At 38.1% G+C, this 23,189-nt stretch overlaps 1 protein-coding gene across 14 annotated transcripts in view; it reads right to left on the minus strand.

Annotated features, from left to right (window-relative positions):
* HUWE1 (HECT, UBA and WWE domain containing E3 ubiquitin protein ligase 1) overlaps positions 1–23,189 on the minus strand; it is a 157,328-nt gene that overhangs the window by 59,867 nt on the left and 74,272 nt on the right. For all 14 annotated transcript variants that reach the window (XM_070784000.1, XM_019955614.2, XM_019955622.2 and 11 more), the window contains 11 exons: positions 22,330–22,455; positions 21,710–21,811; positions 21,167–21,247; positions 16,974–17,080; positions 16,274–16,451; positions 15,353–15,444; positions 14,062–14,273; positions 6,755–6,812; positions 5,588–5,764; positions 1,635–1,880; positions 420–553 (listed from right to left, as the gene is read on the minus strand). In XM_070784000.1, the coding sequence (XP_070640101.1) occupies positions 420–553; positions 1,635–1,880; positions 5,588–5,764; positions 6,755–6,812; positions 14,062–14,273; positions 15,353–15,444; positions 16,274–16,451; positions 16,974–17,080; positions 21,167–21,247; positions 21,710–21,811; positions 22,330–22,455 (1,513 nt within the window). The remainder of the gene's footprint in view (positions 1–419; positions 554–1,634; positions 1,881–5,587; positions 5,765–6,754; positions 6,813–14,061; positions 14,274–15,352; positions 15,445–16,273; positions 16,452–16,973; positions 17,081–21,166; positions 21,248–21,709; positions 21,812–22,329; positions 22,456–23,189) is intronic.

The raw sequence follows: 23,189 nt of genomic DNA on the forward strand, positions 1-23,189 counted from the left end.
CTGCAGGCAGATTCTTTACCATCTGAGTCATCAGAGAAGTCCAAGCCTTTGATAGGTGCTTAAAAGTAGAACCCTCATGAATGGGACAAAGCCCTTATAAAAAGAGGCCCCAGAGAGATTCATAGTCCTTTCCACCATGTGAGGATACAATGACAAGTCTACAATGTGGAAGACAACCTTCACCTAACCACACAGACTTCTAGCCGCCAAAACTCTGAGCAATAAATTTCTATTGTTTATAAGAACCCAATTAGTGGATTTTGTTATAGCAGCCTGAATGAACTCAGACAAACAAGAAAGCCTCTGAACTCTTTACCTTTCTATCCTAACCAAAGCAATCCTCCAGGCTCATTAAGTTTAGTTTCTCTGTTGGGATAGACAACAGAGATAATAAACGAGATGACCATTCATTCCCTTACCTGTTTGGGGTACAGAGGGAGAGGAGGACAGTGCTTTCCCATACCAGGGAACAGTATAACTGGCTCAGCTTGCTCAGAACACTCAGACCCAACTGAGAGCCCCACTGGTTTATGGAGATGGAACGAATTTCACTCTGTAACCAAAGTGAAAAAGAAGGTGATCTTCGGGATGCCCTCTGAATGATCAAAATGAACTTTCAGCTATTTAAAAGGATAAGGGATTCTATTTTTCCTTCCTCATTATTCTCAGAGCTATCAGCTTCATCAAAATTTCCACACTGAAGATCACAGGTATTCTCTTTTAATATTTACAATCTATCTTTAAGATCTCATTGTTTTTTTGTAAGACGTAAAACAGGAGTCATAGGCAACTCTGTTTTTCTAAATTAAAGAAACAGTTTTACAGATTCACAGACAGCTTCCAAATTTTTTAGATGGAAAAGGGACTTGTTATTTCCCATTTATTTCAATAAATAAATAAACCCATAAAGTTTTGTTTTATAATTTACTTTCTAGATAGTTTATAATTGTGCTTTCTAATTATATTTGTTCAAAGAACACACTCCTGTTCAACAGCATAAAATAGGCCAGCTAAAAACGCACCATTAATCTTTAGATTGACAACTAAAGGTAGCAAAACTGTGAACACTCAAAAAACAACCTCTCACAATCTCAACTTTCTGGAAGCACAAGAGGAGCCTCACATGCTGTGCAAACATAGAGGTTGATATTTAGGAAATCTTTAGTAATCTGTTAATTACCATTGACTTAAAAAGTTCTGTGGTCAAATTTCCCTCTTGCCATCGTATTATCAAGTCTACATGCATTTGTAGAAAGATTAGGAAGTAATAAGGCCAGATGAGCACCCAATTGAGGCTTGCTTGCTAAGAGGGGTGATTATACATCCCCAAGGCCCAAGCATCATAAAATGCTATAGATCTATTAACGCTTGTATTTATCTCAATCTCTTTTACTCTCAAGAAGGTCCAGTTCATGAAACAAGTTATATTGTCACCTTACATCCAATTAAAAACATACTAAGGGAAAGTGAAACTAGACAGCAACTTGAAGCATAACCCTTAAATCACCCAACCCAAAAGAACTTACCAGTCAGCCTAGGTAGAACTGCTTCTAAGTACACTAAGATACCAGGTATATGGCCTAGGTATTTTACTGACTTTAAACCAACATGTTCACCCTTAAGATAATTCTTACCTGTCCAACCCTGCAAGTATGAACAAACATCATGATGTAAGCATGGGCAGCAGTGAGTGCATGTAGTAGAGGTGTGGCTTGAGCTGAGAGGGTAGCATCAGCAACATTGCCAGCACAAGCCAGTTCTCGCAACAACACTGAGCCCCCGGGGGATTCTATTGGGCGGTGTAAGGGCTCCAAGGAGGAAAGAATGGAGTCCAACTGAAGGAGACCTTCCTGGAGGACTTTGGGTTCATGTGACAGTGTCTGAAATAATAATAATTAAAGCATTAACGTACAATAAACTTCATATGCATATGTCTTAATAGTCACAATGAAAGAAATGGAAGATAAGACTCACAAATTTTAGACCTGGCCATGGTCTCTCACCTGGTAAATGGTGGAGCCAAAATATGAATGCATGTATGACATACCTAAACACCTCCTTTTAGAGCAGCACATCACTTCTCTTAAATGAGAGGCTTTCAAATGTGGTAAGTCAATCAAATTTAACATGATTGTGATGGCCAAACTGGAATATTGTTATAGCAAGAACTCCATGCTGTACAATTAATTCCAAATTTTGCACAATAGGGAGCAATATTAGGTAAGGTTCCAAAGCATGGAAATGAACCATTGTTATAAATGTTTTTTTTTTTTTTTCTTACCACAATTAAGAGAGACAAGTCTAGGATACGCATTAGCTGCTGCTGCTGCTGCTAAGTTGCTTCAGTCGTGTCCGACTTTGTGTGACCCCAGAGACAGCAGCGCACCAGGCTCCCCAGTCCCTGGGATTCTCCAGGCAAGAACGCTGGAGTGGGCTGCCATTTCCTTCTCCAATGCATGAAAGTGAAAAGTGAAAGTGAAGTCACTCAGTCGTGTCTGACTCTTCGCGACCCCATGGACTGCAGCCTACCAGGCTTCTCCGTCCATGGGATTTTCCAGGCAAGAGTACTGGAGTGGGGTGCCATCACCTTCTCCGAGGCATTAGCTAGGCATTTTCTTATTTTGGAGATGACTCAAGGATTATATGGCCCTTATAAAGTTTTTTTGAGTCTGAAGAAAAATCTTGACAGTGAACACTATCACTTGTCATTCAAATAGGAGGGCTTATGTGCCTTTCCTATGGCTTTAAATAAATCTATCCAACCTCACAGTATCTTAAAGGTACAATAAACATGGAGCAGCTTCCCTTCTCCCTCTCTCTTATGAATAGCACTGAATTAAGTATTTGCAAAGAAGAGAAAAACAAAATAAAATATTAAATGCAAATGTCACAATTATGGATCTTTCCAAGTCCTCAAGAAATTGGATTTCTGATTTTTAGCAGAAATCACTTATTGCACAACTCAGCTAACAAAGAAATGTCAAAGATTTAATCCAATTCCTATAAAAATCCCAATGGCTTTTGTTTTCAAAAACAAAAAAATCTCTCTTAAAATTCATACAGAATCTCTAGGGATCCCAAATAGATATAACTATCTTACACTGCAGTACTTGCATAAAGACAGATAGACATCAACACCAATGATTAGAGAGTTCTCAAATAAACCTTGCATACATGGTCAAATGATTTTTGACAAGGTTACCAAGACAAGGGTGTTAATAGGGAAAGGACAATCTTTTCAACAAATAGTTTTGGGAAAACTGCAAAAGAATGAAGTTGACTGTTACCTTATACCATATAAAAAAATCAACTCAAAACAGATCAAAGACCTAAATGTAAGAGCTAAAACTATAAAACACCTAGAAAAAGCCATAGGACAAAAGCTGCATGACACTGAATTTAACAGTGATTCTTAGGTATAACACCAAAAGCATGTGCAATGAAAAGTAAAGAACAAAAACAAAACAACAAAAAACCCCCACAAAAACCAAACTGGGACTTTATCAAAATTAAAACCTTTTTTCACATCAAATGACACTATTAACACAGTGAAAAGCAACTCATGGAATGGGAGAAAACAATCTAAAAATCATTTATGATAAGGAATTAATATCCAGAATATATTAAGAACTCCTGTAACTCAACAAAAAACAAACCCAATTAAAAAATGGGCTCTGCCTTATCCCTAGAAGCTCTAGGCTTATGAGAGAAAGAAACCATCAGGCAACCAGGGGTGAAAAAGTGCTAGGCTATCTAGAGAAAATGTGAAGAGCTGCTCCAGGCCAATGAGAAGAATTAGACAAGAAATACACAGATGTGCCAGCCTGCTGAGAAACACCAGCCAGCAACACCTTACTTCTTTGAGATTGGGGAGTGGCTTCATCTCTACCCTTTTACCTCAAAGGGAAATCTATGCCAAAAATAATTCGATAAATGGAGGACACACAGTTCACTTGTGAACTGAAGTGAAACATACAATCTCTTTGAGCCTTGGTTGTTTTGAAGATTGAAAAATCTTGTTCAGTATGGTTGACCACCAAAAAACAATCTAAAACCATCTACATATGTCACAACTGAGACAAACTGTGGAGTCTGTTGTCAAATAAAATGTACTGTTTTTGGGGAAAAAATGTACTGTTTTGCAAAAAGGACCTGAACAGACATTTTTCTAAAGAAGACATGTGGGCAACAGGCACACAAAAGATGCTCAACACTGCTAAACAACAGAGAAATGCAAATCAAAACCATGAGATTTCATGCCATACTCATTAAGTTGGCTAGTATCAAAAAACTATAAAATAACAAGTGTTGGTGAGGATGCAGAGAATTTGTTGATTGGAATGTGAAATGGTGTAGTTGCTGTGGATAATATAATAGTATCTCAAAAAATTAAAAACAGAACTACCAAATGATCTAGCAAATCCTACATCTGGGTAGATACCCAAAAAACTGAAAGCAATGTCTCAGGTATGATCTAATTTTAAAGTCAAACTCAGAACCAGAGAGTAGAATGGTGATTGTCAGGGGCTGGGGGATGTTGTGGAAATGCTGGTCGAAGGGTACAAACTTTCAGTTATAAGAGGAATAATTCTGGGGATCTAACGTATAATGTGGTAACTATAATTAGCTAATTATATATAATATATAAAAAATACTACATTATATATCAGAAATTTATTAAGAGAGTAGATCTTAAGTGTTTTCAATATATACAAACAGAGTCTGGAGGACACATCCATGTTTGTAGCAGCACCATTCATAAAGGGAAGCAACTAAAAATGTCTATCAATAACAAAATGCAGTTTATATATACACTAGACTATTACTCAGCCTTAAAAGCAAAAGAAAATTATGACAAATGCTACAACATGGATGAATCTTGAGAACATTATGCTAAGCAAATTAAATCAGTTATACAAAGAAAAATACCTTATGAATTCAAATTATATGACATACCTAGAATAGTCAAAATTCAAGATAGAAAGTAGAATGGTGGTTACCAGGGTCTGATAGGGAGAAGGGAATTGAAAGCTGTTTATTAAAGTGTAGAGTTTCAGTTTTGCAAGATGAAGAGAGATCTGGAGATGGTTTTCACAACAATGTGATGTACTAAACACTATTAAACTATATACACTTAGAAATGGCTAAAGTGGTAATTATCATGTTATGTCTATTTTACCCTATTTAAAGCAACTTCATTTTTAGGGCAAAATTCGAGCAATGAACTACAGATCAACCATGCTTAAAATATACAAGTATCAAGCCTGACAAAGGAAAAAAAATACATGGTGAAACAATACAAGATTGTGTTAAAACCCACCTCCAAAGCTTTCTTGGAGATACATTTTCCCTTCGAAAAAACTCTTATGTTAGACCTACATACCAAACTCAGGGAAGAAGAACACTTGACTTTTCAATGAGAAATAACATGGCACACTATTAGTCACAAAATCCACTTGCAGTACATAACCACAAATTTCTCATTATGTTTTAGTTGAAGGGGAGACCATGGTAAAAACATGTATATAGAAGTATTACAAAGTTGATTTCTAAAAGAAACGAAAATATTTGGTCAGATTCTTCTTACCAATATGGATTTGCAGACACCTGCAACAGCCTGACAGGCTGCAGACGTGGGAAAGTCAATGGGCAGATTGGGAAGACCCAAAATGGTGACCAAAGGCAAGAGTCCTTTCTGATTCACAAATTCCTGGCAGTGGTCATCAGTTGTATTGTTGCTCAGAATAGATTCCACAAATTTCATCTGGGTAATGAAAATTTAAAAAAAAAGTTAGAGCCTGACACTTGGAACTAAAATGCTAGCTTAGTATAAGGATGGGGTAATCTTATAGTCATGAAATCAGGATTTTCTAGGATAATCAGGTACAAAGGGATAGGCATATTATATGAAACCTAAACATTTAGAAAATAAAGAGTAATTACAACTTCTTCCCAATCTATCTTTTCAGCTATACCTAAAGTCACATAATTTGAGAGCACAGAGAGGCTAAATGACTTTGCACATGGCTACACCATGAATTAGTGACAGAATCAAGTTTAATCTCTTAATTTGTTTGTTTAGTGCTTCTTGCATGATAATGTGTTGCCTCTCCCTGGAAGTAAACATCATACTTTCCTTCAAATGTGCTCATAATGCAAATGAAACAGAATCGTGGAACACAGATTCAGACCAAACGAAGCACTTTGTAAAGGTTAAGAAAGCAAAATATGGCCAACAAACACACAGCCAAAGGAGAAACCATCTCTGGACGCCTTGTCTGGAAGTGCTTATTGGGCTAGAACAAATGCTAAGTGGGCTTCCCCTTACAGATAACTCTGGGAAAATTCAAGCTTTTTTTCCTGTGACACACACAGGAAGTTAAAAGAAAACACCACATTAAATTTTTCTTTTTTTGGTAAAAGAGAAAGAAGTTAATGAGAAAAATGGCAAGGAGTAGGAAAAAAATATGTTGGGACACATTCATAAGAACATAATACTAGACTGGCCTAACAAAGCCCACTGTCCTCCTGTTTGGTTTCCCAAGGGAGATGAATAGAAAACTGGGACTCTTCAAAAAAGGGATTTGTAGCTAAGTTTTGGCAAATCAATTTCATAGAACAAGTTTTGTACATCTTTTCCCACTGCTCTGAAGTTTAAGGGCCCCAGTTTTAAGTCATCAGATTATTTGGTAACCCCACACATTTTCCAGAAAAACACACATCTTTACTCAGTTTGCCCTACCATTAATCTTACCACATTAAGGATGTAATCCATGAGGGGAATAGGAATACGCTCCTCTGTACCAACAACCCTGTCAAGGGAGAAAAGAGTGAGTTACACAGAAATTCACAATACCAGTGTAAGAGGGCAAAGAGAAGAAAAGGAAATAATGAAATTCCAGGTTTTTCTCTCAGTTAAGACATATCCTTTAGTATACAGCCCAGAAAAAAAGGAAAAGAGGTGAAATAAATTCTGAAGGTAGGTCTCCTAGCCTGAGTAGGATGAGAGCACAAAAGGAAAAACCAAGCTTTCACAAACACAGCATTTGTACGTATCTCAAAAGAAACTTCTAAATTAGGCGAACTACTCTAAGAGGAATTCATCAATGTGAAAATATTAAAAATAAGCAAGGTCAATTAAGAGACCATTTAAATATTTGCTTGAAGAAAGGAGCTAGAAAGAAAGAAAGAAATACAGAAACATCTTAACATGTTCTTACATCAAATTTAAAGTTATAAAGAGCAGGAAATGGAATTTTAGTCAAGATTCCATGCTTAGATTTATCAATCATCCAGAACACATGAAGTTAGTCCAAGATGGAGGCTACACCCAAGGCCGCCTTTTCCACAGACTGTTCCACAGAATTATCCATAGATTGTGATAATCTCCTTTTGCTTCAGATGCTTCAATGATGCATTGGAGATAAGAAGGCTGCAATAATGCTGCAGCTGCAGAAAATGCAGTCTTTAGCCCATCTTGGCTTTTGTTAAGAAATAAACAGAGGGAAAAAAACCCACAAACTAAAACAAAATCTAACTAAAAGATAAACCCTAGGAAAGGACAAAACTTGAGGCAAATAAGGAAAATTTTGGACATAGGCCTTTGGGAGAAAAAGGGCAGAGACAGAAGAAGGGAAAGGTAGGGAGAGAAGGCAGAAAAAATGGCAAGAAACTAGTAATTTTCACCTCTGAGCAAGATAAAATGTGCACAAAGATTTGCCAGGCATAAAGACATTTGGCAGCAAAATGAGGACTAGGCAAAGAGAGTGGAGAGGCATGATGAATGGCTTTAGAGCTAAAACATCCAGAGTGAGAGCTTGGGTAGGATGCTGTGAATACATTCAGTGAAGAATCTGGGGAAGTACTTTGTAAAAAGGGAGGACCTATATATATGCCAGGAGTGAAAGGATTCCCTGGGAAGACTGCAAACCTTTCCCTGACTATAAACCTCCACCTCAGAACCACTGCTACTTACACCAATTATACACCACCCCAGCCTAAGTGCACCTTCTTGGGAGAGAATCTCTACAACTAAGAATTACAGGTGTGGCTCTAGCCCAGGGATATACCTGCCCCTTTGAAGAAGCCAAATAAAAGGGAAAAGAGCCAAAGTAACTATCATGAAATGGGACTTAGGTACTTTCTCCACTTGCTAGATGGAAACTGGAGAGAACAAGAGAGAAAACATACAAACAGTGGTTCTTAAACTCCAAGAACAAACTTGTTCAGTAACTACTTTGCTCCCTATCGTCAACTTTTTGCCTTCCAGGCTCAGGACATCGTATAGGAATACTAAAAATGATCAACTCAGAAATCCCCCTACTACCTGGTTTTAAGGAAATCCGAACTGGACATGGCACAACAGACTGGTTCCAAATAGGAAAAGGAGTACGTCAAGGCTGTATATTGTCACCCTGCTTATTGAACTTATATGCAAAGTACATCATGAGAAACGCTGGGCTGGAAGAAGCACAAGCTGGAATCAAGATTGCCGGGAGAAATATCAATAACCTCAGACATGCAGATGACACCACCCTTATGGCAGAAAGTGAAGAGGAACTAAAAAGCCTCTTGATGAAAGTGAAAGAGGAGAGTGAAAAAGCTGGCTTAAAGTCAACATTCAGAAAACGAAGATCATGGCATATGGTCCCATCATTTCATGGGAAATAGATGGGGAAGCAGTGGAAACAGCGTCAGACTATTTTTGGGGGCTCCAAAATCACTGCAGATGGTGACTGCAGCCATGAAATTAAAAGATGCTTACTCCTTGGAAGGAAAGTTATGACCAACCTAGATAGCATATTCAAAAGCAGAGACATTCTTTGCCAACAAAGGTCTGTCTAGTCAAGGCTATGGTTTTTCCAGTAGTCATGTATGGATGTGAGAATTGGATTGTGAAGAAAGCTGAGCACTGAAGAATTGATGCTTCTGCACTGTGGTGTTGAAGACTCTTGAGAGTCCCTTGGACTGCAAGGAGATCCAACCAGTCCATCCTCAAGGAGATCAGCCCTGGGTGTTCTTTGGAAGGAATGATGCTAAAGCTGAAACTCCAGTACTTTGGCTACCTCATGCGAAGAGCTGACTCACTGGAAAAAGACTCTGATGCTGGGAAGGATTGGGGGCAGGAGGAAAAGGGGATGACAGAGGATGAGATGGCTGGATGGCATCACCGAGTCGATGGACATGAGTTTGAGTGAACTCCGGGAGATGGTGATGGACAGGGAAGCCTGGCGTGCTGTGATTCATGGGGTCGCAAAGAGTCAGACACGACTGAGTGACTGAACTGAACTGAACTGAACCTCATATAAATCTTTGACTCATAGCATCTTTGAAACAATGAAAGACTGCATCCCTATAATGAACGAAATAATTTACGTTAACTGTCAAATTAAAAACTTCTGCTTCTCCCCTTTCTCCAAAACAAACATTCCCAAATTTAATTTTACATGTGTATTTAGGATGCTGGAGCCCGTAATCAGATGTAGAGGATTCCAATTGAGTGTCATAGTACACGGGTACAGGAAAAGAGATGTCATGTTTTGGCTTTTTGGGGGGAGGGGAGTGGATGGGTGGGTAGGAAAATCAGGTCTTTCTTCCCACTTCCAAGGAGACACAGCTGCCTTTGGCAAAAAGAGCCCTTCCAGTGGGCCACATGGAGAAGGCAATGGCATGCCACTCCAGTACTCTTGCCTGGAAAATTCCATGGATGGAGGAGCCTGGAAGGCTGCAGTCCATGGGGTCGCTGAGTCGGACAAAACTGAGCGACTTCACTTTCACTTTTCACTTTCCTGCATTGGAGAAGGAAATGGCAACCCACTCCAGTGTTCTTGCCTGGAGAATCCCAGGGACAGGGAAGCCTGGTGAGCTGCCGTCTATGGAGTCGCAGAGAGTCGGACAAGACTGATGCGACTTAGCAGCAGCAGCAGTGGGCCACAATTCAGGAAACTGCTTCTCTGCATTTGATGCCTTTAAATTCAAACAGTTTTCATTCAAGTTTCAAAGGGCACATGGATTTATATAACACATTTCTTTCAAGTTGTTCAGGGTAGGTGGTTAAGTTAGGCAAAATAAATGGAATCAATCACAAAAATAAACCATGGTGCCCAACTGAAAAGCTTGGTTACTTACTGGCAAGTATATTCACCCCTAGCAATGTCAGTTTTGCTGAGCTCAAACAATTTAGAAGGCAGAAGAAAGAGGCCAACAAGTAAGTATTTAGTACTACTTGTGGTGAATGTCTGTGAATGTAGAACAGAGCTCCATGTATTTGGGGTAGATTCTAGTGCCTGGTGCCTGTTTCCTTATTCCAGATTTCTAGCACAAACCTTGTATCTCAAGATCAAATACAATCACTTTTTTCAAATACTGCTGATTTCAGTGAAAACAACAACAACAAGAAGGGAAAAGAACACTGTCTTAGTCTGGAAAAAAACTGAAAACTTGAAACTTTATCAACAGGCAAATGGATAAATGCTGTAGTATATTCATACAATGCAATACTACTCAGGAACAAAAAACAACATACTGATAGACAACACGGATGAATCTCAAAACCACACTATGCAACAAAAGCTGAAAATAAGAAAGTATATACATTAGGTATGATATACATGTAAGACTCCGTTTATTCTATTTATATGTTCTAGAACAGGCAAACTTGTTCTATGAATGACAGAAATAAGATAGGCAGCTGCCTCATTTTAAGGCAGGGAAATAGGAAATGCAAAATTAATTAATGGAAAAAAATTACCTATCATTCAAGGCATTGGAAAACAGATGGAGGCACGGGTGACAAGAATTTGTCTGGGGTTTCACTGAAGAATTTTGCATAGGGTGGGGGAGGGATATAAACAATACTTTTGAGGAGGGGGCGGCACACACTGCAAGTTTTTCTACCATGACAACTATCTGGGATAGGGAGATAAAAGAATTTGCCTTTACAAAAATAAACAAATGGCACCTAATTAAACTTAAAAGCTTTTGCACAATGAAACAAAGTATAAGCAAGGTGAAAAGACAGCCTTCAGAATGGGAGAAAATAAGAGCAAATGAAGCAACTGACAAAGAACTAATCTAAAAAATATACAAGCAGCTCCTGCAGCTCAATTCCAGAAAAATAAACAACCCTATCAAAAAATGGGCCAAAGAACTAAACAGACATTTCTCCAAAGAAGACATACAGATGGCTAACAAACACATGAAAAGATGCTCAACATCACTCATTATCAGAGAAATGCAAATCAAAACCCCAATGGGGTACCATCTCACGCCAGTCAGAATGGTGGCTATCAAAAAGTTTACCAACAACAAATGCTGGAGAGGGTGTGGCGAAAACGGAACCCTCTTACACTGTTGGTGGGAATGCAAACTAGTACAGCAACTATGGAGAACAGTGTGGAGATTCCTTAAAAAACTGGAAATAGAACTGCCATACGACCCAGCAATCCCACTGCTGGGCAGACACACCGAGGAAACCAGAATTGAAAGAAACATGTGTACCCCAATGTTCATCACAGCACTGTTTAAAATAGCCAGGACGTGGAAGTAACCTAGATGTCCATCAGCAGATGAATGGATAAGAAAGCTGTGGTACAAATACACAATGGAATATTACTCAGCTATTAAAAAGAATGCATTTGAATCAGTTCTAATGAGGTGGATGAAACTGGAGCCTATTATACAGAGTGAAGTAAGTCAGAAAGGAAAACACTAAGACAGTACAGTAACGCATATAGATGGAATTTAGAAAGATGGTAATGATGACCCTATATGTGAGGCAGCAAAAGAGACACAGATGTAAAGAACACACTTTTGGATGCTGTGGGACAAGGCAAGGGTGGGATGATTTTAGAGAATAGCATTGAAACATGTATATTATCACATGTGAAATGGATCGCCAGTCCAGTTTGACGCATGAGACAGGGTGCTCAGGGCTGGTGCACTGGGATGACCCTGAGGGATGGGATGGGGAGGGAGGTGGAAGGGGTTTCAGGATAGGGAACACATGTATACCCATGGCTGATTCATGTAAATGTATGGCAAAACCCACTATAATATTGTAAAGTAATTAGCCTCCAATTAAAATAAACAAATTTTTTTTAAAAAAAGAATTTGCCTTTAATAGTGGTTTTCAAAATCTAAGTTGAGTTTAGGTAGTCTTTTGCATTCTCTCTCAGCCCTAATAATCCTCATATGACCCAAATGAAGCTTGTAAAGGTGGCAGAAGTGGAAAAGTATACATGTATCAATATTTGTGAGATTCTTAGATTAGCAGAGCCTGGGCATTAAGGTGCATGGGCTTCAGTAGTTGTGACTCCCAGGGTCTAGAACACAGGCTCAATAGTTGTGGCACACGGGCTTAGTTGCTCCGTGGCGTGTGGGATCTTCCTGTATCAGGGATCAAACCTGTGTCTTGCATTGGTAGGCAGATTCTTTATCACGGAGCCACCAGGGAAGCCCCCTAATTTGATACTCTTGATTCATTCTATCAACCACTAAATAAACAGTTAATGACTGATTATCTACTATACACAAAGTGATTGGGATACACTGTTGAATGAGATATTGTCCTTGCCTTTGGAGAAGTATACAGATCAGTGGGGGAAAGCATTAGAGAATATATAAATAATTTTTAACAAAACTGTTGGGAGAAAATTTCCTATAAGAATAAGGTATCTGAGATGAACTTGCAGCAATCTGGCAGATAGAAAAGGAGAGATCAGATAATTTGGGGATGGGGATAAATATGAAGATAATATACAGGGTCACATGATATTCCAAGAAAAGTGTGCAGAGTGAAGACATTTGAGGACTTGAAAAAATGTTAATTTATCAAGGCAGCTTAAAATCTGGGCATGTTAGACAAAAGATATAAGGAGTCTAGATAGAAAAGTTATATGCAGATGAATGTGCACAGCTTGACTCAAAACCACCACAAATACTAACATTCAAGAAATCATTCCCTTGTTTGTTGCCAGGAAAGAGAACTCTATGCCAGCAGGATGGCTGACAACCCAGGATGTGGCAATGAAGCACCAAGATTCCAACTCCTTTACAAGTGAAGTCCCGTAATCTTTTAGGGTATCCTCCTTTTCCAGAAAGAACATTTTAATCAAAACAGAAGATGGCATTAGATGAAGGCAGGGTTGCCTTCTCAGATAAGGAAAATATATCTGACCAAGAAAGCAACATACTTAATTACTTTCTAGAGTTTCAAGAGGGGATATTTGTTTTGGATTCTAGCCCTTCACTCCTGGTGTCTATTCCACCATAATCTTAAGTCCCAAGTCACCCTTCAAGATCAGCTCAAACCCATTCATATCCACGCCTAAAATGATCATGCTTTTCTAAAAACAACTTCTATATATACATCAAAAGAGCACTTATTAAATAAGTGAATGCATAACTGTCCAGAGGGATCACATCTACTTCTAGCATGAAAGCAATTAAGAGATATAGCAACAGCTATTGCTTTTCATCCCTTGCATGCAAACATGGTAGGCTCAAAGAACCAGGTCCACCAGCAGTCTTTATCATCTCTGTCCCCATCTTACCATCCAGGAAATCAATTTTTATGTAGAAAAACCTCAAATAAATAGAAGGAAAATCTTCTGTGTCTGACTACAATCATATAGTACATTCCAAAGTCTTCTGATTTATATGGAATGAACAGATCAAATAAACAAAGACCAATCAACAAATCCCTGTAACTCCTAAAAATTTCTTAGGAGATGTATGCTCTCTTATGGAAACAGTCAAGCAGTAAATGATGTGGAATACCAAATCAACAAAGGGAAATCCTCTGAGGAAGGCCATTTAATTTGATATATTGAATTCTGACTGAATTTCATGAACAGCATTTAATAAAACAAGCTTGCTAAGGCAACCAAAACAAACACCAAAGCACAAATGACACACAAGAATCAAAGAAAGAAAAATTGTAAGACATTTTGGGCTGGAAGAACCTTACAACCAGATCTAATTCAACTCTCTCATTTTTAACAGGTGAAAACAACATGCTCAAGATCACAAGGCTAGAGAACTTGTCTTGTGAACACCTACTGCTGATTAGGCTCAGTTTCATTCTGCTGGGTAGAATTAAAGCTCTGCATGGCCTGTACTTCCTCTTCCTCCTCATCCTCACTAGAGGCCTCTTCTGCAGCATGGTTAGATCTTGGGGGAGGAGCAGCGGCAGTGCCATCTGCCTTCTGGATTGATGGCTTCTGACAGATGTATTTAGGGTCTCTTCCAAGATTACAGATTTCTTCAAGTAACTGAAAGGCAAAGGAAGCAAGATTATTTATTAGTAATTAAGTAATGGGGAGATGACTAACATTTTTGGAGCACTTTCTATGTGCTATATACAGAAGTGCCAAAACACTTTTGTTGTTTGTTCAGCTGCCCAGTCATGTCCAACTTTTTGTGACCCCATGAACTGCAGCATGCCAGGCCTCCTGTCTCTCACCATCTCCTGAAGTTTGCCCAAATTCATGTCCATTGCATCGGTGATGCCATCCAGCCAATTCATCCTAACGCCCTCTTCTCCTTCTAAAACACTTTAACTAAATATTATATACACTATTTCTGGCATGTAGCCATTAATTTCATCTTACAAGAAGGAAACTGGAAGTCCTATGAATTTAAATAACTTCTTCAGGATCACATGGCTGTTAAGTGATCGAATGACTGACCTGACTCCATGTTCTAACTCACCAACCACCAGTAACTCAAATACCAGTTTCAATAATCCTAAGAGACAACTGCTGCTAAGTTGCTTTAGTCGTGTCCGACTCTGTGCGACCCCATAGACGGCAGCCCACTAGGCTCCTCTGTCCCTGGGATTCTCCAGGCAAGAATACTGGAGTGGGTTGCCATTTCCTTCTCCAATGCATAGAAGTGAAAAGTGAAAGTTAAGTCGCTGAGTCATGCCCGACTCTTAGCGACCCCATGGGCTAGAGCCTATCAGTCTCCTCCATCCGTGAGATTTTCCAGGCAAGAGTACTGGAGTGGGGTGCCATTGCCTTCTCCGAAGTGAGACAACTAGTAAATGTGAAATAAAAAACCCCCAAACAAAAACCTAAGCAAGAAAGACTAGAAAGGGTAGTATGTTTTTACGAACAGAAGCTAAGCCTCAGCAACTTAATATCCTATAAAAGAAAAGCAGTACTTAAGTGACTTTTTGCGGGGGTGGGGTGGGGTAAAGGACCAACCCAAGGACTTGGAGGAAATGAGGCAGACATAATCCTTTTATAGGCACAGTCTAAGAATCCAAATGACCTCCAGTATGCCATGCCTTTTTCTAAAAACTCCCACTCCACCGCTCTCTCATGTCCATGGTCGTATCACTTCCCACCTTGATGATCGCAGTCGTTGCATCTGTTTTGAGGGTAGGCTGATGTCTCATGAGCTCATCTACAGCACTTCCTAGGTTGGAGGCAGTATCCCCTTAAAGCCAAAAATGGAACTGTTAGACTGTAGAAAATAGAGTTTTCTATTTTTTTTTTGGGTGCCAATTTAAGGAGGAAAGGAGAAACTGAGTTGGTGGTTGCGATTTTCTAATGTCATGCTTTCTCAAATGAACTCATACCAACCTCTACAACCAAATCACTGGACAGGAGTCTAGTAAAAACATTTAAAAGTAACCATGTATGCTACATTATACTCTAGTACTTTCTACTGTCAAGGTCTGAGTTAGTACTGAAGAGTGAAGAGAGAGTGAGAAAAGAAAGAAGCATAAACCGTTAACCCTGACTGCCCCGATAAAGAATGATAATGGCTAAAAGGCTACAGTGGTGACAAAGCACATTTTTGAAAACTGGGTTCCTTCTGAAACTCTACCTTATTGCTATGCCTCAGTGATCTGGTCTCAAATACACTGAGAATGAAATCTATTCATTTGTGACTATCTTAGGGGCTTGGATATTAGAACAGAAAATTACCAGGATCTCCTGTTGCTGAAGACTAGATGGTAGACCTGAAAATCTACTGCTGGTTTTCTAATATCTATTCCTCACCAGCGCTGTAACAGTACATTTAACAGTGAACTGCTGTGAAGTAAGGAAATATTATGAACACAGGTAAAGGATGAAATATTATTTTCTACCTGCAATAGAATGTATGGTGATAATTCTCAATAAATACATACCTAGCCAGAGACATGAAGTGATATCACAGAAGAAACAGTTTCCTTGCCAGTTGGTGGCTTGGAAATCACCTCAATCTTGGCACAACAGCAAACCAATTATTTACTGTAAGGCAAATTCTCATCAATTACCTAGAGGATCAGAACTCCTCCTTCTCCGCATGGCTGGGAGGTAATCTGGAGACAGGAGAACTTTGAAGAGACGTTCAAAAGGCTGACACTGTACAAATGACTGCAGACCTCGGGCATTCAAGCAGAGTGCACTGAAAACATTTGGGAGGGAGCCAAGAACTTCACGGGTAGCAGGAACCTAGAGAGAAGATAAAGTGAGCTTGAAGACATTTCGAAGAGTTCAGGTAGACTTGTGAAAACTTTGGCCAGGGGTACTGCACAGAGAGATAAAAAGAATCTTGATGACCAGATCCCAATAGTTTCTTTTCTTTTTAAAATACTTTTTATTTTATATTGGAGTATAGTTGATTAACAATGTTGTGAGTTTCAGGTGCACAGCAAAGTGATTCAGTTATACATACACATGTATCTATTCTTTATCAGATTTATTTTCCCATTTAGGTTGTTCCATAATATTGAGCAGATTTCCTTGTTATATAGTATATCCCTATTGGTTATCCATTTAAACTACAGCAGTGTGTACATGTCATTCCCATACTCCCTAACTATCCCTTCCCCTCATCCTCCAATAGTTTCAATACTACATATAGAAGACAAGAGAGAATTTTCATGTCATAAGACTGCTTTTTGTGTGTGTGTATATTTTATGGAAAGGGGTTATGCACTGAGAATTCTTTACAGAGCAGCAGAAAGGACTCACGTCTTTGATAAGCAGTGCATGTAGCATGACATCTGTCAATCCATTGTCCTGGAGTGAGGAAAGCAATGATGGTTCTTGAAATACAAACACAGTCACCACTTCAGTAGCTAAAAAGAGATGAGAAATATAAGAAACTGAGAGATTCTTCACAAATATTAAAAGCAAAACTCCAAAGGTTCAAACAAAACAAAGTAACAGCACTACACATAAAAAAATCCCAGAACTCAATGTACAACATTTAAACACACATAATTAGTATGAAGTAAAAGTTCTTAATACTGCTCATCAGAGATTGATCACTATTAGGAATTTAGTGATTAATCTTTAAGATTTGTATGGAGCAATGTATAGGCATGACAATTATATATAGTTAGTAATACTGTATTGAGTAGTATAAATATGCTAAGAGAGTAGATTTCAGATTCTCTCATCACACAAAAAAAGGAAACTATGTGAGGAGATAATGCTTAACTGTAGAAATCATTTCACTATGTACATCAAATTGTGTTATACACCTTAAATATATAAAATTTAAGAAAAAATAAAAACTGAAATTTTAATTTTTACAAGAATGAGGTTAACTTCATTTTTCAATTGTAATACACATGATATAATCTCCTTTACCTTTCCCATTTCACTGCAACTCATTCAATTTGAATGGCTGCATATCATTCCACTATATACATGTACCACCCTGTATACAAACCAGTCCATAGTGGGAAAAACTAATAAATTTAAAAATGAACTCTTTTTTTCTATTGCTTAGGCAGGAAAAAAATGTATGATAGGGTTGTGAGTTTGCTGGGTTAAAGTGAATGTAAACTTACATATGAAAATGGACAAAGTATCTTCTAAAAAGCCCTTTCAGCAATTTAAAAATACCAGCAATTTTAAGAGTCCTTGGGTATTTTGACAATATTTAGAAATGTGCCCCAAGACTTCTATTAATGATTCCAGAATTCGGCAAAAACTCTATGCAAGAGGAATCAGTACAGCATTATTGCATTCATTAAAAAGTAACCAGAAGAGAAGCTAGAAAAAATACTTAGTAACAAAAAAAAGCAGAATTTAGTGAAACTACAAGCAAAAAACACAAATAATTAAAACCAATAACCAGTCTTCAGAAAGGACTGAACAAAGTTTACAAACTTAAGGAAAATCTAATAGAGAAAAGAGTAATATATATTAGCAATGAAAAAAGACTTAACTGGATTCACAACAAATAAAATTTTAGAAACTATGTAAAGTGCATGATGAAATGCAGTGCTTTTATAAGATATCATAAAAATTAACTCTCAAGAAATGATAGCAGATTAGATTACTACAAGAATTTCTAAAGTAAAAAATACTACCAGGTAACAGAAGGAATCAAGCCAATCAAGCTGATTCTAGACATGTTATTAAATCTTTAGAACAATTAAAACAAGTCTTTCTAACACATGAGATTTTTTTTAAAGTTTACTTCTAAAACTAAACAAGGAAGGTACATGCATATACAATATCCATAAGCTATGTATAAAACAAACTCGTAGATCTTTCTTTTAGATCTTAGGTGTCAGCAATCAGAGGATTTTCAGTTCAAGACAGTTCTCATCAAATGCTAATGAAATGGCAGATACATGACAATTACTGGGACCAAGAGTTGTGAACGGCCTTTGCTATTTCTGATGAACTATATAAACTTATGGAAATAAGTCCTTTTTGGGGTTTCTATTGGTATATGAAAGCCTCTTCAATAGACATTCATTTATACAAATTCCTTAGAATTTAGATTCTAAGGAGCTATTAAAATTGAGTATTCATAAACTAAAATTAATGTTTTATTATCAAGTCTGTTATCTTGAGGAGGTCTAACTGCAATCCTGCATCACAATGTTACTGTGCAACAGGGTCATTTTGAGGTCTAACTATAATGCTAAAGGTTGGCTTAAAGCTCAACATTCAGAAAACTAAGATCATGGCATCTGGTCCCATCACTTCATGGGAAATAGATGGGGAAACAGGGGAAGACTTTTTTTGGGGGGCTCCAAAATCACTGCAGATGGTGACTGCAGCCATGAAATTAAAAGACGCTTACTCCTTGGAAGGAAAGTTATGACCAACCTAGATAGCATATTCAAAAGCAGAGACATTACTTTGCCAACAAAGGTCCGTCTAGTCAAAGCTATGGTTTTTCCAGTGGTCATGTATGGATGTGAGAGTTGGACTGTGAAGAAAGCTGAGAGCTGAAGAACTGATGCTTTTGAACTGTGGTGTTGGAGAAGACTCTTGAGAGTCCCTTGGACTGCAAGGAGATCCAACCAGTCCATTCTAAAGGAGATCAGCCCTGGGATTTCTTTGGAAGGAATGATGCTAAAGCTGAAACTCCAGTACTTTGGCCACCTCATGCGAAGAGTTTGACTCATTGGAAAAGACTCTGATGCTGGGAGGGATTGGGGGCAGGAGGAGAAGGGGACGACAGAGGATGAGATGGCTGGATGGCATCACCGACTCGATGGACATGAGTTTGAGTAAACTCCAGGAGTTGGGTTGGATTTGCAAATTTCATCCCTCTCAAGTACAAGTTTATTTACAGGGAACCTGTGAGGTTGTTATGCTAATTCAAATGCCAGGGACGAATTAAGACTTTAAAGAAGCAATTCTGCTTTTATGCTTCCTGCATCATCCTGAGAGGGCTTACCTGCTCCGCACCCCTAACCACAAGAACAAGTATCTTCTTGCTGCTTCTTTTAAACTTCCCCTTTATAAATAAAGGCTTGTGCATTTGCTTTTCTGTTTGGGGGATTTCTCCCAGAGAGCCATCCTTCCCTGCCCCTTTACCTGGGACTTCTCCAACTGAGTAACAAATCTTTCTTTGATCATACCAAACTACTGTCAGGAGTTTTTCCATCTGAAACTAACCTTGGAAGGAGTCTCTCCATGTCAAAATGGAGTTGCTGTAACACAAGGGATCACTTCCTCAACCTGATTAAGAGGAGCAAAACATTCAACACAAAATCTTCTGCTAACCTCAAACTTTCTTTTAAAACAAACTTCAAACTTATTGGTGAAATATTGACAGAATGCTTTCTCCTGAGGTCAGGAACAAAAAGTAAAATAGAAGGCATAAAGATTATAAAAGTAAAATTATTCGTAGATGATGACTTTATAGAATATCTTAAGAGATCAACAGTTATGAACTACTAATTTAGCAAAGTCACAGGATACAAAGTTAATATACAAAACTGCTATATTGCTTTGGTGAGGGAGTTAAGTATCTGAGTCTGTAGTAGCCATAACCACTCCCTCCAGACACCCTGCAGTATTAAAATATGCATGCTACTGGTACCAGGAAGCATTCTCTATTTCTACACCTCCCACTAAATTCGTTTACAGTTTTAAGGGGAATTCTAGAAGCATATATATCTCGTTTATTGTCCTGAATATGTATGGCACTCAATAAACGCATTAATAAATGAGGTTTTAACAATAGCAACACTCAAAGTAGTGCTGATGTCCAAATGCAAGGACATTTATTGCAAGTAACTAGAAAGTACCTACAGGTTCCAAAACTTCTACAGTAAGAAACAATTTTCTATACTACAGCTTACAGGTTTGACATTCAATTCTGAGAATGGACAACATTCTGATTGGCCTTTTTAGACCAAGGTTAGGGGCTAAGAACCAGGGGCTTCCCTGGTGGCTCAGTGGCAAAGAATCCACTTGTGCTGCAGGAGACACAGGTTTGATCCCTGTGTCTGGAATATCCCATAAAGGAGGGCATGGCAACCACTCCAGTATTCTTGCCTGGAGAATCCCATGGACAGAGGAGCCTGGCGGGCTATAGTCCACAGGGTTGCAAAGAGTCAGACATGACTGAAGTGACTGAGCCCGCAAGGGCTAACCACTGAATAAAGACATGTTTCTTATTATACCTGCAGTGTTTAAGTGTAGCACAAAAAGCCAAGTGTACAATAGTATTACTGATTGCAATACACTGAAAAAAAGGTTTCTGTAGTGTAATGTTTGCCTGACACAATATATTGCAAATGGATAATTATTTGAAAAGGAACTCTGATCTTTCTCTATTTCATCACCTACTAGAAAGATACAAAATCATACAGTGGACCAATATTCTGCAAGGATATAAAACACACACACAGAACACTGCCAGGTTATTCCAGCTTGGTATATACAAGTTCAACCCCAGTTACCTAGGAGAAAGAGTGATGGGCCATAGTATTCTGCATTGCTGATGATGTGTTTCAGGGAGGTAGGCAGAGAACCATCCATCACTAAGAGAAAAGCAAATATCAAGAAGAATATGATCAGTCCAGTAGTAGTTTGATGGGTGGAGATGATGGATCAATATATTACATACACCACACAGTGGTAACCAAAGTATTTTGATTCCTTAATTGTACCCACTTGTCTCCTCCTAATATTTTATTATTTATTCTTTGTCTATGCGATAACCTTTTAACAGTAGATCAAAGAATAAAAGAATACAGAGACGGAGAGACAGAGTGGGGTAGCAGACTGGAAGTGAACACATCTAGAAGCTGGAAAAGGAAAAAAATAGATCAATCACTATTAAAATAGTTGAACAATCCTTAGGTCTAGGAAAAGTAACACTAAAGGACTAAGCTAATACTAAAAGCTATTCAAAATGTCATGGCCTTTTCCTACAAACTATGAAAAGGACCAATCCTTGCTAGAGTCAAACACCCTTCTAGAAAATATCTAGAATCCAATACCATGTCGTATGCCATCTGAGAAAGCAGGGTCTTGAATGGCCTTCTTGAGGAAATTCAACATGGATTTGAGAAGTGCGGCTCGTTGTGGAATACACTGGACTCCTGGCAAGGGAGAAAGAGGATTATACTGGTTCACCATTATGTACAATGAGCAGGTACATAAAACAAATTTTTAGGAGATCCATATACACTATACCAATACTAGCAGACATTCGAAGTGAAATCTCTGGATGCTGGGAAGAACATTTACCTAAGCTTTAAAATGAGAAAAAATAAATCACCAAGGACCACACAAAATTATACTAGAAGTCTAAAGTATTAAGGAGAAAAATCACAAAGTAAAAAGATTAACTCTAATACTTGTTTCCCATTTTGAATATTATCTGCCCTCAAACATGGATGTGTTGATAAAATAATCAATACGTGAAGAGTTGAAAAATTATAAATACTATGAAATAAGTATTAATTATGAGAAAATGAACACCAGAATGCAAAGTAACAGTCATAGTCATAAGAAGCAAACCTCCAAATATACTGCTTAAGCTCCCTCAAAGGACCATGCTTCACTAGCTTAGTATTTCAATCACTGTGATTGGTTGTGTCTCTATATGTCTACACACCAGGACGAGGGCCAGGGCCAGAGGAGATGCTACTGCTGCTGGAACTTGATGCCCTTAATTCAACATCCAGCCGGTGCTCCATAGAGATGGATGAGCTGGGACTACTTTCCATAGTCACATCTGTAACTGAAGTAAAAGTTATGACAAAGCAATTAGAATAAAACAGACCAGCAGAAAAAGTTATTTGAGAACATTTTTTTCTATACAGTAAGATGAATCAAAATGGAGAAGGATTAAAATACTGAAACCAAAATGAAAACACAATTGACCCTTAAACATCGCGAAGGTTAGGGGCCCTGACTCTTCAAATAGTCGAAAATCTGCATGTAACTTTACAGTCAGTCCAACATACAAGGTTCCAAATCCGTGGAGTCAATCAACTGTAGACTGTATAAAATCTGTAGTACTATACAGATACTATATTCACTGAAAAAATCCACTTATAAGGGGACCCATGCAGTTCAAACCTGTGCTGTTCAAAGGTCAACTGTACCTTTCCACAAAGACTAGAAAGGTATTTAATATCACTAGTTATTCAAGATATGCAAATTAAAAATAGCCCTTACAAAAGAAGTCCTTCAATATTTCTCATCCATCAAATTTGGAAGGGAAAAAGGTGGTAAGTAAAATATGTAATTTCTGTACTACTGGTGGGTAGTAGATAAGAGCTTTTTTGGAGGGTGACTTAAATATAAGAAGCATAAAGACTGATATGGAAGGATGACTATGATACAATAAATGAACACTGCTAAACTGAACAGTATGTTAATTCTCATTTTGTTTTATAAAACTATATACTTGTGTCAACATATATTTGAATATGCATAAAAGACTGAAAAGAACTACACTAAAATAACTAT

This window comes from Bos indicus, chromosome X, assembly GCF_029378745.1.
Source record: "Bos indicus isolate NIAB-ARS_2022 breed Sahiwal x Tharparkar chromosome X, NIAB-ARS_B.indTharparkar_mat_pri_1.0, whole genome shotgun sequence".
Classification (NCBI taxonomy): domain Eukaryota; kingdom Metazoa; phylum Chordata; class Mammalia; order Artiodactyla; family Bovidae; genus Bos; species Bos indicus.